Raw genomic sequence first — 18,808 nt, forward strand, 5'->3', positions numbered from 1 at the left:
TTGGATCAAATAGTTTGTTGATTGTGATACATATGACTTTTGCAGGTGTATAATATCGAAATGTGTCCCGTTATAGCCTGAACCCACATTGTGTTGTCTCTTCATGCCATGTATAGGTGTTAAGATTGTTTGACATTACAGTTTGATTTTCCTCAGAAGAATGAAATACCACGTCGTCCCTAGATCTAAACCTGCGACTTAGAGACCATACTTATTTCTGCAGCAGGCCCTCAAGACATCTGCCGTGTTCCTATCATTGTCTTGCACTCAATAACAACAATTTTCTAAATGATATGAGGACATGTGCTTATATTCCACAACACTGGTCAACAATTCAAGTTGTTAGTCAGGGCAAATCACTGACATTAACCTATTTTTGTCACATACACAGGTGTTTCTCTTCTTTGGAATTGATATTGTATTGTGGAGCAAGACGGTGGTGACTTTTTAATCCAGTTTTCTGATTTTGTTTGTACACGTTTTACCGATACAGACTGCGGTGCCCTTTTCCATTTCCGATTTAATCATATTTTCTCTTGATCTCATGCAGAGATTGATATATTGTACAGTGTGTTTATCATGTAATTTGGTGGTTTGCAATTTAGGCTCATCAAGGACATAATATTACTATAGCTTTTGAAAGACAACTATGACAACCTCATTGCACAATGATGTAAAACTAAAGACAGGCTATTAGTAGTTTATAGTCAAATTGCAGACTCTAGATGCTGACATCCTAGGCTAATCGTTTGGCTGCACCACTTGACTAATGTCAGGTAAATCAATGATTATTACACTTCTGCACTACACAAAGAAACACGCGCATGCGTAGTTTACCACACTACAGTGGTGCATCTTATTCAAAAATATAAATAATGTGACCGAGCATTACAATGTAATATATGAAGTTAAGGCAATCACAGTTACATTTAGCAACTGTTTCATCTAACGTTCAAATTAAAGTGGTAGTTTTCAACTCTCCACATTCTCCTTTTTAGTTGAGTGTACTACACACGCAGCGTGTTCGGGTAATCTGAAAACTGCACCCCCAAAATCATACAGAATAGGCTATGCCATTTTTTCGAATTCAGGTGCCTGCAACTCTCTCCACGGCGTTCGCTCATTTAGCCACGTCTTCTCTGCTGCAATGTAGTCAGAAGTGGGCCTGGAAGCTAGCGTCGATGTTACCGTGGGGACCGTATTTACTTTACATGTTTTTCCCTTGACAAATGTGTTAACCCATTCACCAAAAAAGAAAATTCACCAAAAAAGAAAAAAAGAAAGAAAAGAAAACAACATAGAACCAGCAAGCTAATAGGAAATGTACCCGCATCAGTGAGCCACACTGGCTGGAATCAGTGCTGCAGGCCCTCAATAAATGAGTCTGCTTTGCTCAGGCATGTTACCAGGGCTTGTGGTCCATTGCTGGGAGGTACAGACTAGTATAGCCTAACATGAGTTCACATTTTAATGTTGTCCCGGTCAGTAATCTCTGTAGAAATAAAAGATTCACGGCTCCTATGCCACATTCTCTATACCGTAAGGCTTTCATGTCGCCAAGAATGGTAGTATGCAATTCTGTATGTTCATTGTGTGCATTCACAGCTTTGGAAAGCTGCAGGATTCTGAAATGATCCTAGCCACAAAACGCTCTACGATCAGTGAATCTATGTATGTCTGATTATCTTGCTTTATACCAACCAAATTAAATTAGTTTCCTTCCTACTTCACTTCAATATTTTGGCAGATAAAATGCACACATTGGTGTGTTTATTGTAAGTGGAGGAAGAGGACGCTTCTGGCAACTCAAACTGTGAATGCATAATAACAAGTTGACCAAGTAATTTATTTAATGCATTATAGGGAACGAGTGTTTGGAGTTGGAGTTCTTTAAAAAAATGCTATTGTCCACTTTCCAATGTTCAATTGTAAGCCTAACAGGATTCCTTATTCATGGCCAGTGTTCCTGCTATGACCGAAGACGTGGCCCGTGACGCGCTCCTGGGATTTGTCCGTGGCAGGTGCTGCTATGGCAGGAGGCCCGCCGCACAGCTGGTCATCCAGGATCTGAAGCAGCTGGTTCTTTACAGAGTGAGTACAAGAGTGTTTCATCACATGATATCCACACATTCATTGACATGGGGGGAGCTTATACTTAGTGAGTAGGATTACATTAGATGCTCACTCTTGGTAATACACATGCCCACCATACATTCCAGGCCTGATTCCTTTACGTGTGCTTTCCTCCTGGAAGAAGTTCTAACTTGAAACTGTGTAAGTTATAAGTAGCAACATATGACCAATAAACAACAGAATGCAATGCTGGGAGATTTGCATTGTATGTTTTGGTGTAGGGTTCGCATTTCCATCCTTGGCAGGGCTGCTCAAGAGAGAAATAGATTTGTTATATGTCTAGCTCGGAGAGACTCTTGCACTGGAAACAGAAAAGGACAGACCACTGAGAAGGACGGCAATCTTCCTTCTTCCATAGGACTCTTAAGTATTTCAACACTCAAATGTTTCATAGGTTCGAGGTACCTGGACCACCCAAAGTTTAAGCCGCTTTAGATTCCCCAGAAGTAGTTTGAGCATGACCAACCATCACCCCAGAAACTCATGGCCCCACATAGTCACTGACCGGCCGTATCACTACCCCTGTTGAGCAAAGGATGTTATTCAGGCTTACCAACACCCTTTGCCCTCAATTCTTCGGTCACTGACATGGAGGCATCTGAGAGTGGCCCAGAGTATCACAATAATGTTGGATGTGGCTTCTTGCCAGACTCCTTTGTGAAAACAATATATCCGCTAGAGAATTACAATAACGTTTCTGGATTGCGTGTAACAGAGTTGCATGCAAAGTTGTATTGACTTTGTTGCATGCAAAGTTGTTCTTAAAATTAAGATTGCACCTGACAACTCTGCTGATTAAAATCTGTTTGGGACTGAGTCAACTAATATGATCCTTAAGCATCTTAGTTTACACATCCCCTGGCCCAGTAAGGTGTTTCCAAGGGTTTGCTTCCTGGAGATGAATCTATTAATTACCCTGACCTAACTACCCTAACATTACTTGGTAGTCAACCACATGCAACATAGCTGTCTAGAACTGAAAGTGAACATTCCTCTGGCCACCATTCTTTTACTCCACATTTAGGTTGAAAGTGGCTGCATTTCATCAGAATGTAGGTGAGACGGCTGAGATCACTGAATGCAACACCCTCAAAATGTGATGTGATGAACCTCTGAGGGGCTTGGGAAAACTGAGTGCTTGAAGAGTGAAGGCAGGAAGGACATGCAAGATTTTACAGAAAATAAAAGAACATTGTCACTGGGCAGAGGGAACGTTCCCTTCACTGCGTCTGACTCAGGTGTCAGGGTCCGAACCCCCTCTACGCTCGAGGAACAGAATATCACTAAGTGCCCCTCGAGTAGTGTTAGGGATCAGTTGTATGCTTAATACCCTCTCCTAGTGAGACTGCCAGCACTTTTTCTCGACTTGTGAACCTTTTTGTTGTTCTTCTGAATGAGGGGAGCCTTTTCCCCCTCTTTCATTCTTGCCTGATCTGACCATGGGAACCCTGTTCATTGTATATTATTTATTTGTATGGATTCATGCTTTACTACATACCTTTTGAAAAGGCTTTTGTGTTTCACCTTTGCAGCACACTGAACCCTATGTGCAATGTTGATGAAAGCCCTTCAGGCTCTCCTTTTTAAATTCTTGTATTTTCCTTAAGAACTACTGTTCTCAAGGTTAGAGGGATACATTTTGTCCTTCTTAGCTTTTCCCTTTGAGAGATCAGCCCAAATGACCCTATGTGGAGTGCTGAGTGGATACATAGTATCCTCTTGCTCTCATCTTCTGTAATATTTCTGTTACAGGAACAACCCTATAGTTATTGCTGGTGGCAGTGACGTGTTCTACCGACGTTTGCGCTATTTCTACCCACAAGCTGTATTCACAGCTTGGCTATGTACAGGAGGCTCACCTTAATTCCAACATGGTGGTTTTTTTCTTTTTTGCAATTTCTTGTGTAGTTCTTCTTTGGTGGTCCTTCTACCATCCTGGGAGAAGGAGGTCCTGATTTGAGTTTTGTCTTTGGCAGGAACCCTTTGTGTAACCCGTTGAGGCTCCAGTGTGTCTGCGAGGACAGGAAGCATGGGACGATCCAAAAGCTCTGCTATCATTTGTCTTATGGTGTGCCTGAAAGGAACCAGTCCCACTGTATGGCTGGCTTTCCTGATTGGACAACCTCCCGCCCATGTCTTTAAACGGCAGGGAGAGTTTGCAGAGGATGAGTGAGAAATCCTGATAAAAGCTGACGTTCCTGAGGCAGAAGGCAAGTAGACCACTGGAACAGAAAATCCAAAGAAAAAGATGCCCAGAGATACCTGCAGCTCCTTACAGTAACCGTGAAGAGACCACTGCTGTCCTGACCCAGTTTTTGAATCGACAGCGGAGCGCCGAAGAGGATGACTCCTTCCCTTTGGCTAATGGGACCAACTAGTTATAAGATTACCTGCAGAATGAGCCATCCCTCAATATGCTGTGACCTTCTTAGGTTGCAAACCGCCAATACAAGGGACTTCAACCCATTTGCAGTGCATCATCTTCCCGTGAACAAATCCTCCCAGAACTTTGGTAAGCTCCTCAAAGTCCCCTCACCAGAGTGCAGGACTGAAGAATTGAGGCAGATTGTCCGAGCAGTAAAAAAAGAACCAAAACTGCAGACCGACATGGGTTTATGAAGAATTCCGTGCTAAGAGTCCTTCCTCTCGATTTCTGCTGCGACATCTCTTCCAGAGTCCGTCCTTTCATCACCACGACCAAGGAACAGGAGAAGTCCAGCGCTGTGTCACCATTAAAGAATCCAGTGCATCTTCTTCCTCTCTCCTCAGGTACTGTGGTACTCGGGGCAGTACTTACTGCAAGCCATTTTGTCACTCCTGTTTTACGGGAGTACTGATTCCGGTGTTTGGGTGTTCGCCCATACCGTTTGCCTAGGCCTAATGCTTGCACACCTTTAGGGATCCCTTTCTAAGGTCCCTGATAACCTTATCACCAGCAAAAGCATTCTACTGACTTATAATCAAAGTATCCTTTGGAACATCTCCTTGTCTGGTGCTGTGTCATGCCTGCATTCCCTCCAAACTGACTCTGATGATCTCACAACTAATTAGGGATGGAATGCTAAAGCCCTGTGGCCTGTGCAACGTATTATAAGCCAATGAAAGTATTGAACTGGCACTGCTGGTGCTGAATAACCCTTTTTATTCCTACAACAGAACATTTTCTGAGTGACTATAAAAATTGATTTTTTTTACCATATAACTGTGTTCATTAACTGAATACTTCCTTACCATTGGTTCACTCACCTGAAGTATTGCTGATGTTTTCTATTGTGTTGATTAGTTTAAATAGTACTTACGTACCTAAATATAACTTTGCCTTGTGTATATATTATATATTATTATAATATATATTATATATATATTAACTCTACCTATCCCTCCTCCACCGTCTCTACACTACCCAACTATCCCTCTGACCATGCTTTACTCTCCTTCTCCCTTACTCCCCTTCTCCCTTATTCTGCTCCTGTACCCGCCCCTACCTCTTTCTCTCGACGTGACCTTCACAACTTTTGTCCTTCCCTCTTTTTCGACACTTGCTCTTCCTATCTTCCCCTCCTCCCTGATTTCTCTTCTCTCTCGGCCAATGATGCTTTATCCACTCTTTCCTCCTGTATCTCCCCCACCCTTAATCAACTTTACCCCCTCTCCTCCTTTCATCCTACTCGCAAACCCTCTCAACCATGGCTCTCCCCTGAACTTTTCTCAATGCTGAACCTCCTCCGTCGCCTCGAGCGACACTGGCTGAAATGTCCCTCTCTATCCAGTCACACCTCATATTTCTCTTACCACTCTCTTTATGACTCCTGCCTCAGCTCTATTAAACGTTCCTACTATTCTAACCTTCTCCACTTCCAAGCCTCTCACCCTCACCGTATTTTTCAAACCCTCTCTCGTCTTCTCTCCTCACCCACCCCTGACCCATCAACCACATCATCCCTCTCTCCTTCTGACTTTGCTGACGACTTATCCTCCAAGATTCTCTCTCTTCACCCAAACATTCTCTGCCCTCCTTCCTATTCCCTCTTTCCCCTTCTCCTCCTTCCCCTTCCACCCTCTTCCCCTCAGCTTGCATGTCTGACTTCCCACCTGTCTTCCCTTCTGATGGGTCCCCTCTCCTGTCCAAAGTCCATCCTTTGATGTCTCTTGGGGTGGTCGTACCTCATCCACTCTCCCCTTGGATTACGGCATACCCCGAGGTTCGGTTCTTGGCCCTTTCCTATTCTCTCTTTACACCTCGCTTCTTGCCCCCATCATCTCTTCTTTTGGTATCTCTCACCATTTCTATGCAGTTGACACCCAACTCTTCCTTTCCTTCTCTTCCTTCTCTCCTGACCTTCACTAAAACTCTCTTCCTGTCTTACTGCCATTAAAAATTGGATGTCATCCCGCCTTCTTTCCCTCAACACTGATAAGACTGAAATCTTATTCTTTCCCTCCAACACTCTTCCCCTCCCTCTCCTCCACCTATTATCCACTTTCCCCCCTCTAATCTCCTTATGTCTTCCCACGCTCGCAACCTAGGCATTACCTTTGACTCCTTCCTCTCCTTTTCCCGCCACATTTCTCTTAGCTCTTGCACTTGCCGCTACCACCTCTTCAACATTTGTAAAGTCCGCTCATCTCTCACCTTCCATGCCACAAAACTTTTAATCTCCTCCCTCATCTTCTCTCGCCTCTTCTATTGCTCCTCTATCCTCTTTGGACTCCCTGCATCTCATCTCGCCCCTCTCAAATCCCTCTACCACTCAGCCATCCATACCCTATGTCTCCTCGCTCCTCACGACTCCATCTCCTCCTTGCTTTCTCACCTTGGTTGGCTTCCCTTTTACTCCCAACTTAAATTTAATTTTGTCTGTCTGGTCTTTAAATCTCTTCATGACCTCGCCCCCCCCTTATCTCCCTTTCTTTCTACACCCCTTCCGCCTACCTTCGATCTGCTGATCATTTCCTTCTCACTGTCCCCCCTTCCTTATGTGCCTCTTCCTGTTTCCGCTCCTTTCAGCTCCTAGCCCCCCTGCACTGGAACTCCCTCCCTCTCTCTATCCGCTCCCTCACCACCTTTTCCTCCTTCCATACTTCCTTGAAATCTCTCCTTCTACATTCCCCGCCCTGATACCCTTACCCCCTTCGACTTCTCTCTCTCCTCCCTCAAATCTTCCCCTACTCACCTTCCCTACCCGCTCCTTTCCCTTACCCTTACCTCTCCCTCCTTACATCCTCACTATATGCCCTTTCTGTCTCCCTCCTCCTTCCATTTCTCATCCCCCTCCTTCCCTTACTTACCCTAACAGGTTAATTGCTCTACCTACTGTTTTATTGGTTTGATTCATGTCTTGTAAATTGCTTCTACTGTTATATTTTTCTATGTAACTTGTCATAATGTAAAGCACTTTGGATTAAAGTGCTATATAAACACAATAAATACAAATAAAAATACAAATATATAATATAAATGTCTATTTCACTATAAATGCAAGTGAGTGAGAGTTTCATCGGGCCAATTATTAACTGAGGTCTGTGTACTTATCTACTTCTCACACCCTCCACCTAAGATACGCATGGGTGTTCTGCCATTCTACCAAACCTTTGGGTAGTACAGACGTATACTAAGAGTTTGGGCCTGTAAACCAAGGGAAAGTTTTATAGGGTCTCACCTGTTGGTAGCCTTTAGAAAAACTCCCCTAAACGTGGTTCACGCACCCATCAACCAGAGGGAAACACTTGTTTATCTTCACTGCCCAGGAGTGGTGAGGAGGGAGTTGGTGTCCACGAAATGTCACAGAAAGCAATATAGGAAGATGCGGGTTGTCTGTCTGGGTTTGGGATAAAACAGGTCATCAAATGACTTTCCACTTAAGACTAGTCACTATCCTTCTATTGAAGTCATATGTGGTACTGTGTCTCCTGAGTGTGATGCGCAGGAATGCCTAGATGGTCTCAAATACAAACAAAGGGTAATGTGTTCATCACATATCTTTCCACAGACTAAGAGAAGGATTTGTGCCCTTCAACATCCAATTGTTCCTCATTAGAAGATGTTGCAACGGTTAAGGTTATGGTATAGCCACCCTTAGAAAGTTAATTAGTACTTTATTATGCCAAAGATATTTCTATGTTAGAAGTCTAAGAGTTTGTAAGTAGGGGGCATCCCTCACAAATGCTCCTCTGCATTTATTACCGAAAGGAACAACACATTTCCCTGATGACTGCAGAGACTCTGAGTTCCCTGGAGTCTCTCTGTGATTCTTGGATTCAATGTCAAGTGAGACGAGGCGTTGTGAAGAAGAAGGAATCCAGAAGGTTCACAGGGAAATTGGTTACGTGAAGACTCAGTTGAAGAGAGGTTGTGGTAAATATACTGATGCACAAGGGCACCACATTCCTTGATCGTTAAGTTTGCAGTGGTGACGTCCGAGTAACTGACTGCCATAACAGTGAACAAGGCTCTATTTGGATGCTTTCATGCTCGTGCAGATCGTGTACCTGTGTTTCCATGTCCGTCTATGCCTCCCTCTCCCCTGGTGAACAAGCTCTAGGGTGCCAGGTCTTCTTACATGTGCTAGACGTTGTGTCAGCGGGTGGATGAAATCCTTAACATCAAGATCAGATAATACCACTGTTGCATGCACCACAAGCAAACAGAAGACACTGTGGAATACACTGCACACCGAGTCAGGATTTCTCAATGTATCTTTGTCTACTACACGTGTCATCTGCACTACAGCTGGAAATATCACAGCTGGAGAGCTGATGCAATATCCCATGTAATCACAACACATTATAGGGGGTATTATAAAAATAAGAGATATTTAAAGTAACACATCGTTTTTTACTGGTACTACCACACCTGTTCTGAGTCGCTTAGAGTAGCGTCTCTCATGAGTGTTTAAGGAAAACTGTTCCTATTTAATGATATAGATTATCACTTTCAGTTCAGCCTACAAATGCCTCTTTAAATCCATTGAACCACCTCATCCTCAGCAGTAATGCACTCACACACTGACGTTACTCCATGGTTTAATGGCCTTTCAGTTTTTAATGCATAAGTCTCATTTCTGAATGACATGCCCACACCTCGTAGATGTTCATGGTTCATCAGCTCCCACATAAACCACGTAAGCTCCAATTAAAATGTTTTGTCAGTATTTCCTGAATAAGATAGTTTTCCTGTTCACTGTTCCTAACCATATTTATTCTTTTGTTGTAGTACCGACTGGAGACCTTCACAGAGTCCAGGTTAAGTGAGTGGACATTTGAACATTATACCAGTAAGTTCAGAGATCAATTATCACCTCCCTTCTCATACCTTCCTCCATGCTCCATCCTAAAACACAAATGCGATCCTAACTCCCTGGCCCCCCTGCTCTGATAAAGTCAGCTCTTCTTCCACACCCTACAGCCTCCTCATGCTAATGATGCACATCAGACTGTCCATGATTTCAATTTAGCACTGAAACCTCCCTTTGAACATTATGACCATGCTTGCAACTATATCCCCCTTCAATGCCCTCAGCCCCGGATCTTCTCAGCTATCCAGTGACTGAGGACTTCCACACCTCCAACTGCATCACCCACCCAAAACACGCTACCTCTCCTTTCTTGCTTCTGATAGTGAGTTCCGCCTCACTCTTTCCACTGATTTGGATTCTATGACGTCAACCGGGAACACCGATCTGCTCTCTTTCATCATCGAAACCGATAGCATCTAGAACCTTCGAACCTTTGCTTATTGGCACAAGGAAAGTGCATCCTCTCTGCTAAAACACTGATTTCCACTCAGTCTCAGTAAACTGGAATGCTGCTCAACCATCCTCCTGCGTCCCTCATTCATTTTCTTTACCACAATCAATAGAGGTCTTAACTAGAGGTCTTAACTGTTACCTGCACCTTCTTTAGTCTCTCTCCATCCTCTCTCACCTCTGACCAATGTCTTTATGTTGGTTGCACAACAGTTATCTTTACTAATGATTTCTTCTGGTATTTAGATACTCGATGGACAGACACCTCCACCTTACTGGGTCAATCTCACGGTGCTCCCTTTGCTTCAGCTTATTTCCCAAGCCCTTATCAACTTCACAAAGCCCACCCCATTGCTCTGCCTCTCGCTTCCGCTCCTTGTGCCACCTCGTTTACCAACACAACAGCTCCTACACAGTAAGATTCAGAAAATGACCAACCAGTAACTGGCTTTGACTTTGGCAGCTGCTCTCACCTGGATCTTCCAGTCACACATGTCATACCATTATCTCTTCGAATCAATCAGCAGCCCCAAACATGAATGTTTTATTGCTGTTTATATTGTCAATATTGTAGTGTAACATCATATATTGCATCTGTCAGTTTGTTTTGTTCCCTTTCAATGTTCTAAGGTCCTTCAACTCCATCAAATACTTTCAGCATCATCCATTATGATATGGTATGATATGATCGGTTATTCATAACGCGCTTAATACCCAGAAGTTTCTAAGCTTGGACACGGGGATCGAACCTGTGTGGCTCCGTGTAGTCTTGCTTCCAAGGCGAGCACGTTGCCCCTGATCTATCCTCCAGAGACATCATACCACACTGAGCCCAGTAATGGAGTTGCTACTGGTGGCAATATTGCCTTTTAAACTATATTTCTGTTTGAAGGATTTTCATCCTCCAAAATAAAAATAAATAAATACAATGGAACCTACTTGAATGAAGTTGTCCCTCAGAAGTATGTAAGACAGACCTACAACTCATCCAATGAGTATCTCCTTGCAGTCATGTTCCACAGGTATTAGATTTGGTGTATGAATGCATCGTGACTGTCCTGCGATGACTGCATTTTGCAGTCGCTGCAATGAGAGCTCATGTTCTGGTGCTGCGATGGCCAAACATGTATATTCGGTATTTTCCCAGACAACAGTTTCAGTGAATTTTTATTTGGCATATTTGCCACTTTTTTTTTCCTCAAAATGACCTGCCAACAATTTTTGTAGTAAAAAAGTGGTATGAGCAGAAAAAATAATTTGGTGATATGTCATTCTGCAAAAAAAATATCGGTAAACCTTTATAGATCCATATTTTCCACAACAGAATATTCAGAATGCTGTTCATATGCATTCTAAATTTCTTTGCACATTTTTTCACCACATTTTCTATTTACATGTGCAGCAAAACACTGATGACCAGGACCACAACACTTTCTAGTTCATGTTGGATTGTGGTGTTACGAAAATTGAAGGCGTAAAAGCCTTGTGTAAAGCTTTCACACCTTCGATTCACGCCATACCCAATTTTTGTCAATTTGTATAAATGAGAGGAGGAGGGGCTACATCTCTTCCTCTCCACCATTCAAGCTTTTCAGCTGGAGATCCCTATGGGGTCCACCATCATCCTTTGGAGCTCATGTTTCTCCATTGACTAATTGACTAATTTGGTGGTGTGGGACTGGTGCGATTGCACTCAGTCGTAGCCAGGTTCCCACCATCACATTTTTGTCATTAGCATTGCAGCGTGCAGATTTGCAGAGAAAAAGGTGGCGTACACGTGCGTACGGCACCTTTTGCCCTGCATTTTACCACTACTCCGTGCAAAGTGAGTAAACACTGCCTGACATGCTTTCCATGACCGGCAGCATTTACTTTTAATTGTGAGTGCAGCTTACCATGCTTCCATGGTTAGCAGCATCCATAGTTACAAGTAAATGCTGCCTGGCATGGGAGCATGGCAGGCAGCATGTACATGGATCGCTATGGGGTCTGCCTGCTTTATTGTAGACTTCATAAGAATCTCCAGCTTTTTCGCCAGCATCTGATCGACCCCTCTTCTCAACCAAACAAATCATGGAAATGAATGAATGGGTAAACGCCTTCTTGAAGGCTTTTACGTCATTCATTTACGTTTTGAAAATGAGCTCCTTTTAATTCTATTGTGTATGCTCGCACTAGCAACACGTTTGCATCCGGCACACAACACAATCATGTGCACTTGGCTTAGAGCACGTGCATAGCATACCCCAACTCCCTAGGAACACTGTTGACGCAGTGCTATATACTTAAAACAGTCAGTGTGAACATTTAGGTGATTGGCATTTTGACTCTTCAGCCTGCCTTCATTGCTCACCATCCCCCACGCCCCATCTCACTCAGGTGACACTAGTAATACGGATTGAGTTCATTAACTGACAAGGTTCATCATGACTGTGAACGCAAAATGGCGCTTCCCATTCTGCATATTTTAGAGCGGCCTCCATTCTCTCAAACAAGCACAGCAGCAATATTCAAGTGGCATGCGCCTTCAGCCTAACCATGTTGCTGATAACAAGTCATCAGATAGTGGATAAGCACGGATGGGCGTGCATGCGGAGTTGCACAGTACAACTCCAGAGTTTCAAACAGTTTTTGAATCCACCAAATACCGAATTTGTATTACAGAGCTGTCGAAGGAAGCGGCTAGTGCTTTATTGATAGTCTCTACATCCCAATAGCAGTTGCCTTGAAGGTGCTATTCTTGTGTTTGTCTATGTTTTCAGTATGTCCTACTCTTCAGGGGTCCCATATTTTGCATTACAATCGGTAAATTCACTTGCTGGGATTCCATTATCGTGATCACCTTCTTAAATGCCTATTTATTGATTATCAACAATAGGCATGCCAGTGTTACGTCCTGTTGTGGCTCACGTTCTTGATCTACTGCTGTGTAATCCCTGGCTTCTTTCTTCTGCTGTTTCACACGTCTAGTTCAAACTCTGTTTCATCTTTCCTCTTGGGCATCCTCTGCTATCCATTATGTGCAATGTTGCAGAGAAAGGCCACCCGATGATGTTGCCATTAAAAAAGGGCTCTCCCTTCCTCCTCTGCGAGTTTTTATGGCCACAGGTTCGCTCTGAAGAGCTCACCGGACCACCTTTGTGAACGTTGCACTTTTCAAAGTCCTCAGCCTGAGATGAAGGAATCATCCCAGACAGAAGAAAAATCTCTTCCCTACCTAGTCCCAGGGCACCTTGGGAGTGAACGCTGCTGTGGATAAGGACCTACCGCTCTGCACCGGAATCTCTTGAGCTGTGAGAACAGACCCTGAATGGAATCATCCTATCCTCGAGTCAAGCTGAGTGGGCCTCACAGCAACCGGAGGACCAGACCAGCCAGAGTGTACTGTTCTACTGCACCAAACTGGAAGCTCCTTGTTCACCGCACCTGGAACAAGAGGGAAGCCGCCTGGCTGGCTTGTGGCTGCGCTCCTCCACCACTCCGAACTTGTGTGCACTTTGAACCAGCTTGACACTGCATTGTGTCCTAGTTTGTTGCCTGCTATGCCTTAAGCGACCGCTTAATGCCGGGATACAAACCAAACCACTGTAGAGTCAAACGCTGACTCTAACCAGTGGTTACAACCACAGCTTGAACCATCTAGCTATTGAGCTGACACCTCATCAATCACACATTGATGCACACAAGATAACTACTTCAACATCAGACACCCATCAAATTGAACAGCTGCAGTGTCACTCATTGACCCGTCCTGGTGGGTCAAGCCCGACTTGGCATGCCCAACATTTAAGCATTCCTGGAACTCCCCAACCTGCATACTTGAGAATCACCCTTCTACTGCACAGACACCCGCCTCCAACCCTAATCAATGCCAGCTCGCTGATTGAGCCCACACAATCCAACTTGTCTGAATTGAGCTTGATTTACTCACATCATCATTCGACACCGGATCTGACTGCGTCAGCCCTCCAAGAATTGAATCCAGTTACTGTTGACTCTGAACTTCCCCCTCAGTAAACTTGGATCCCATGGACTGGTTAGGTCACAATCACTCCTGTTTTCAGCCACGGTTGCTTTTTTGTGGCTAGTGAATTGCTTACCACCCCTGAAACCATTTGCAGAGCCTGTTGCACCTTCCCTGTACTTCCTTTTGGGTGGGTTTTTGTGAAGTATTTTCTATTGGTTCTATATGCTGATGGTGTGTTTGACTAAAGTATATATTCTTTTTTGTAGAACTTTGTTTGGACATTCTCTTTCTTTTGGATTGTTGTACTGTGTTGTTTGGGTAATTGGTGGTTCACCTGCACACCCTTCTTCAGAGCATAGCCCACATTACCACAAAAGTCAGAGGAGGTACATCTCTTAACTGCCCCTGTTTTAAATTTATGATTGCATTGTATTTTGGTTTGGAGAAGTGTGAGGGATGAGTGGGCCATTTTCACCCCTACTCGTCCCTGTACTCCTGCATAGAAGAATCCAATTCATCACACTGGTCACAGAGTTGGATTTGAAACAGACTGTGCCAGGCAAATAAAATGAGAGTGTGCAATTAACATTTATTTTTTCTGCCATCTTTCCTCTTTTGCATCCTCCGCTCTCCAATATGTGTAATCTTGTAGAGAAAAGCCTGTCCCTTCACCATGACTTGGTGTAACTGCAGAAGTGGTTTAAACAGCTGTGCCTGGACCTGTAGGGGCAAGGCAGTGGCCTGTTGTGGGCATGAAGCAGCTGAGCCTGTCTACCTGGATGCAGAGGTAGATTTGTTTGTGACTTTGAATAGCAATCTGCTATGACTTGAAGCACAGGGCAGTGGGGCTGTGTCTTTAGAGTAGGTGTCACTGCAACAGGTGTGTGTGTTTTTTTCTCATCCATGGGGCAGTTGTTCTTTACTCTCTTAATGGGATTGAAGGGGTCCAATGGCAAGTTGTGTGCTTTGAGCTTTACGCTATTAATCAAGCAATGGCCACTCTCTGTAGTGGGTGATGTTGGGTGTGGTGATCGTACATTTGTAGTGGGGGGTAGGCATTGGGTGGTAGGCACTGCCACACTCTTTGTAATGGCATATCCTGTATTTCGCAGTGTTGTTAGGTTGAGTCTTTTGAATTCTGTATGTGACTCTCCAACCAAATACACCATCTCTCTCATCTGTGACTCTATGCTCTGGTGTGACCCTATGCAAATCTGCCCCATCCCGTAAAGCTGTTTTGCAGCTGTTGCTTTCGCACCTTGAAACACCTGTGTATAGGCACGTTATAAATGCCACATCATATCGTATCACTGTCACACGAGAAAAGAGGTGATGGTTGGAAGGTTTGTAAGTGATCCTAACTCCCGCATTGCACTGGGCAACCTTCCAGACCATCGTTCTTCGCCTTCAAAGACCGTATGCAAATCAGTTTTTGTCCCACAAGGCTGAAACATGTTTGGGGATGCTTATGGTCTCGTGCAGAAGGGATGTGACCTACCAGTTCGTGCTGGGCTTCCCCTTTGAGGGTGGGACCAAGCCTGATTTGCATATGGTCTTTCCCCTTCTGTAATGGCTTGGCAGGCAAGGAACAGTAGACTGGAGGGTTACCCAGAGCAATGCCAGAGGTTAGGAGTTATTCAAAACCTTCCAGCCATCACCTCTTTTGTTTTGCTGCTGTCTCAAACTGTCACAGAATGCCATCTGGCAAGAGTGCAAAGCCCTGGCTTTTTTGATTTGTATTGAATAATAAAATCATGCGGGTAGTTCCATCTCCCAAAGGATAATCTGCTGACAAGATTCCCATTTCTCAACCTACCTGCCAAAAGCGTAATATCTACATGTGGCCTGCTGCAGCAGCATCCTGAGTTGCAGTGCCTGCTCTACCCATTGCACAGAGCCGGTCCCAAGGTCACAGATGCTCATGTGATAGTGGCAGTGACAGAAAAGTCACTGCCACGCAGGTCCAGCATTTAAGATAAGCACCCCTGTAGCAAAATGACAATGATCATAAGTAACCCATGATTGTGGCAGGATAGGTGTCCGGTCATTTGGTCGAAAATAAATGGTCGAATGACCATTTGATCGAATCAAAATGGTCGAAAAAAAGTTAGAATTTATTTATTTATATATATTTTTTCGTTTTGGTTGCTTAAAAATATTTTTTAATAAAGAAAAAGGGGTGTTGGGGAAGGGGACCCCCATAAAATAATAATAAAAAAAAAATTCAACCTTTTTTTTCCGACCATTTTACTTCGATCAAATGGTCATTCGACCATTTGGTTTTCGACCAAATGACTGGTAACCGGCAGGATAATCTCTGAAATAAACCCATGCCTGGGTTTAGGCATAGTGTATGGTTCTAATTATGATCATGACTACCACAATCCAATTGTTTTCGCACATGTGCCAGTCCCGTGAGTCCATTCTGCTGTGGAAGGTGATGTGTATTCTGGTCAGCCGGATGTAGCCCTCCAAATTGTAGGACCAGAACATGGAGTGATGGGCCTCCTCTTTGATCTCTTTATGAGGGCAAGTAACATCCTCCACCTGAGAAAGCCGCAGAGCAGCCAGCTGTCCTGGGCCTGTGCATCAAAGGACTGCACACATTCAAAATGAGAACCCTCACACCAGCATGCTGCATCTCTAAAGGCATTTGCTCTCAGTGAGAATGGGAGGTGGTGGGATTATGATAGGTAGGAGGGGTCTGGTTAATGGGAGAATGTCTCCACCATTTTTATTAGTACTGCCCCTCTCTCTCTTTCCTGTCCATTACACTTCCTGTGGAGCGAAGCACTTTGGGTGTGACATCAGAAGGGCCAAGTCCACTCTGTTCAAGAGCAGGAATTGGATCACTAAAGTAGGCTGGCTATATTCCAAGCACTTGAGCATATTGCCTTTAAATAAGGGCTCTCTGACTCCTGTAGATTTGTTCAGTTCCTCTCAGATCTTTTAAGGTCGAAGATTCACTCTGAAGAGCTCACTGGACTTACTTTGGAAAAGTTGCACTTTCCAAGGCCTTCAGCCTTGGATGAAGAAGGAATCATCCAGGACAGAAGAAAGATCTGTTCCATCACCACTCCCAGGGCATCGCTGAGTGACATCTGCTGTGGATCAGGACCTACCACTGTACTCCTGAATACCTGAGCTGGGAGTGCAGACCCTGAATGGAATCATCCTATCCGCAAGTCCCCCTTCAGTGGACCTCACAGAAACTGGAGAACCAGACCAGCTGAGGTTACCTGTTCTACTGCACTGAACTGGTAGCTCTGTGCTCACTGCATCTGGAACTAGAGGGAAGTCGTCTGTGCTGGTTTCTGTGCTCCTTCAACACTTCAAACTTGTTTGCACTCTTGAATCAGCTCAACACTGCATCGAGTCCTAGCTAAAGCTCGTCACCTGCTAGGCCTGAAGTGACTGCTCAATGCTAGGATCTGAACCAAATCACTGCAGAGTCAGTCTGGGGATTGCAACCACATTTCGACGCAGCTAACTGCTGCCTTATCGATTGCGCATCAACACACCCAAGATTACCACTTGGATGACCGTTGCCTGCCAACTCGAATTGCTGGATTATCACTCACCAACTCTTCCCGACAGCTAAAGCCCTACTCCGCCTGGCCAAGTGCGAAGTATTCCTGGCAAGGCCCCATTTTGCATCCTTATGAGCCACCCCTTAGTGGACGCCCACTTGCTGCTTGGGCCCGCACGATACAACGTGCCCGAACTGAGCTTGATCATCTTGCATTATTGTTTGACACTGGGTTTGACTGCGTCAACCCACCAAGAACTGAGTCCAGGTACTGTTGACTGTGAATTCCCTCCTCAGTCCACTTGGATACTGGACACTGGTTAGGTCATGATCACTCTGGTTTTTAGCCAAGATATCTTTTTTATGGCTAGTGAATTACCTACCACCCCTGGAACTGCACTCAGAGTGCTACTTTCTCCAGTCTGTTGCATCTTCTCTGCTCTTCCTTTGGGGTGGGTTTTCGTACTGTATTTTTTATTTGTTCTACATGCAGATGGTGTGTTTGATTAAAATATAGATATTTTTATAGAACCTTGATTGGAAGTTCCCTTCATTTCGGACTGTGATACTGTGTTGTTTGGGTCACTACTGGTTCACATTCACACACCTCTTAAGAGCAAAAAAACCCAAAGGAGGTATATCTCTTAACTGCCCCTGTTTTACCTTTATGATTGTGTTGTGTTTTGGTTTGTAGAAGTGTGAGGGCTGAGTGGGCCGTTTTACCCTTACTCATCCCTGTAATCCAATTTGTCAAACGCAGGTGTTGCTGAAATGAGACAGTATTGCTCCAAACTCTCCCTCTCTCTGTCTCTCGTATGTTGCCTTTCCCTGATAGGTACTTCCGAAAGGTGGAATTGTTGCTCTAAGTGGTCTCTCTGTTGAGCCCTTATTTCTTGTTGTTAGTGTGCTGTTGCTTTGCTGCCATCTAGTGGGAAAACAACTATTTACGCACTGGATCCAGATAGAGCGTACAAACACATTAAAATGAAGCTCTATGTTTTCCGTTTCTACTGATTTTGAAAGTAAATCTGTTTCCTTTCAGTATTTATTTGTAAAAATGGAAGTACGTAGAAATGCATGTCTCTTGCTCAGATGCTGAAGTTTCAAATCATCACTTGCAGGCCAATGTCTGTGCAATGTCACACAACAGAGAGGACAAAAAATGAGTATCGTTCCCTAAGATATTTCAATGGCTACAGGGTTGTTGGTCAGACGAACAGCAGCAGGAGCAGACATTTGTTTTTAGTCTAAAAATAAACCATAGCTAGATGTGCAGGAGTATAACTCTGATTAAATGAAACACTACATTTAAAATTTAAATGAATGTGAACAAGTACTGGTTGCAGCATATCTTATTTTTTAACAAATCCCAAAATAACTTTGGATAAATGCAGATAAAATGACTGAAAAATAAATATGGATAAATACATATGG

The 18,808-nt window shown here is 44.0% G+C and overlaps 1 protein-coding gene across 1 annotated transcript in view; it reads left to right on the plus strand.

Annotated features, from left to right (window-relative positions):
* The first annotated feature begins 1,968 nt into the window (after positions 1–1,968).
* LOC138565860 (protein SSUH2 homolog) overlaps positions 1,969–18,808 on the plus strand; it is a 276,132-nt gene continuing 259,292 nt past the window's right edge. Inside the window, exons 1-2 of the mRNA XM_069643020.1 lie at positions 1,969–2,091; positions 9,347–9,407. Coding sequence (XP_069499121.1) covers positions 1,972–2,091; positions 9,347–9,407 — 181 coding nt within the window. The 5' untranslated portion in view covers positions 1,969–1,971. The remainder of the gene's footprint in view (positions 2,092–9,346; positions 9,408–18,808) is intronic.

The sequence above is a fragment of the Ambystoma mexicanum genome, chromosome 2p (genome assembly GCF_040938575.1).
Source record: "Ambystoma mexicanum isolate Mex_15411 chromosome 2p, UKY_AmexF1_1, whole genome shotgun sequence".
NCBI lineage: Eukaryota > Metazoa > Chordata > Amphibia > Caudata > Ambystomatidae > Ambystoma > Ambystoma mexicanum.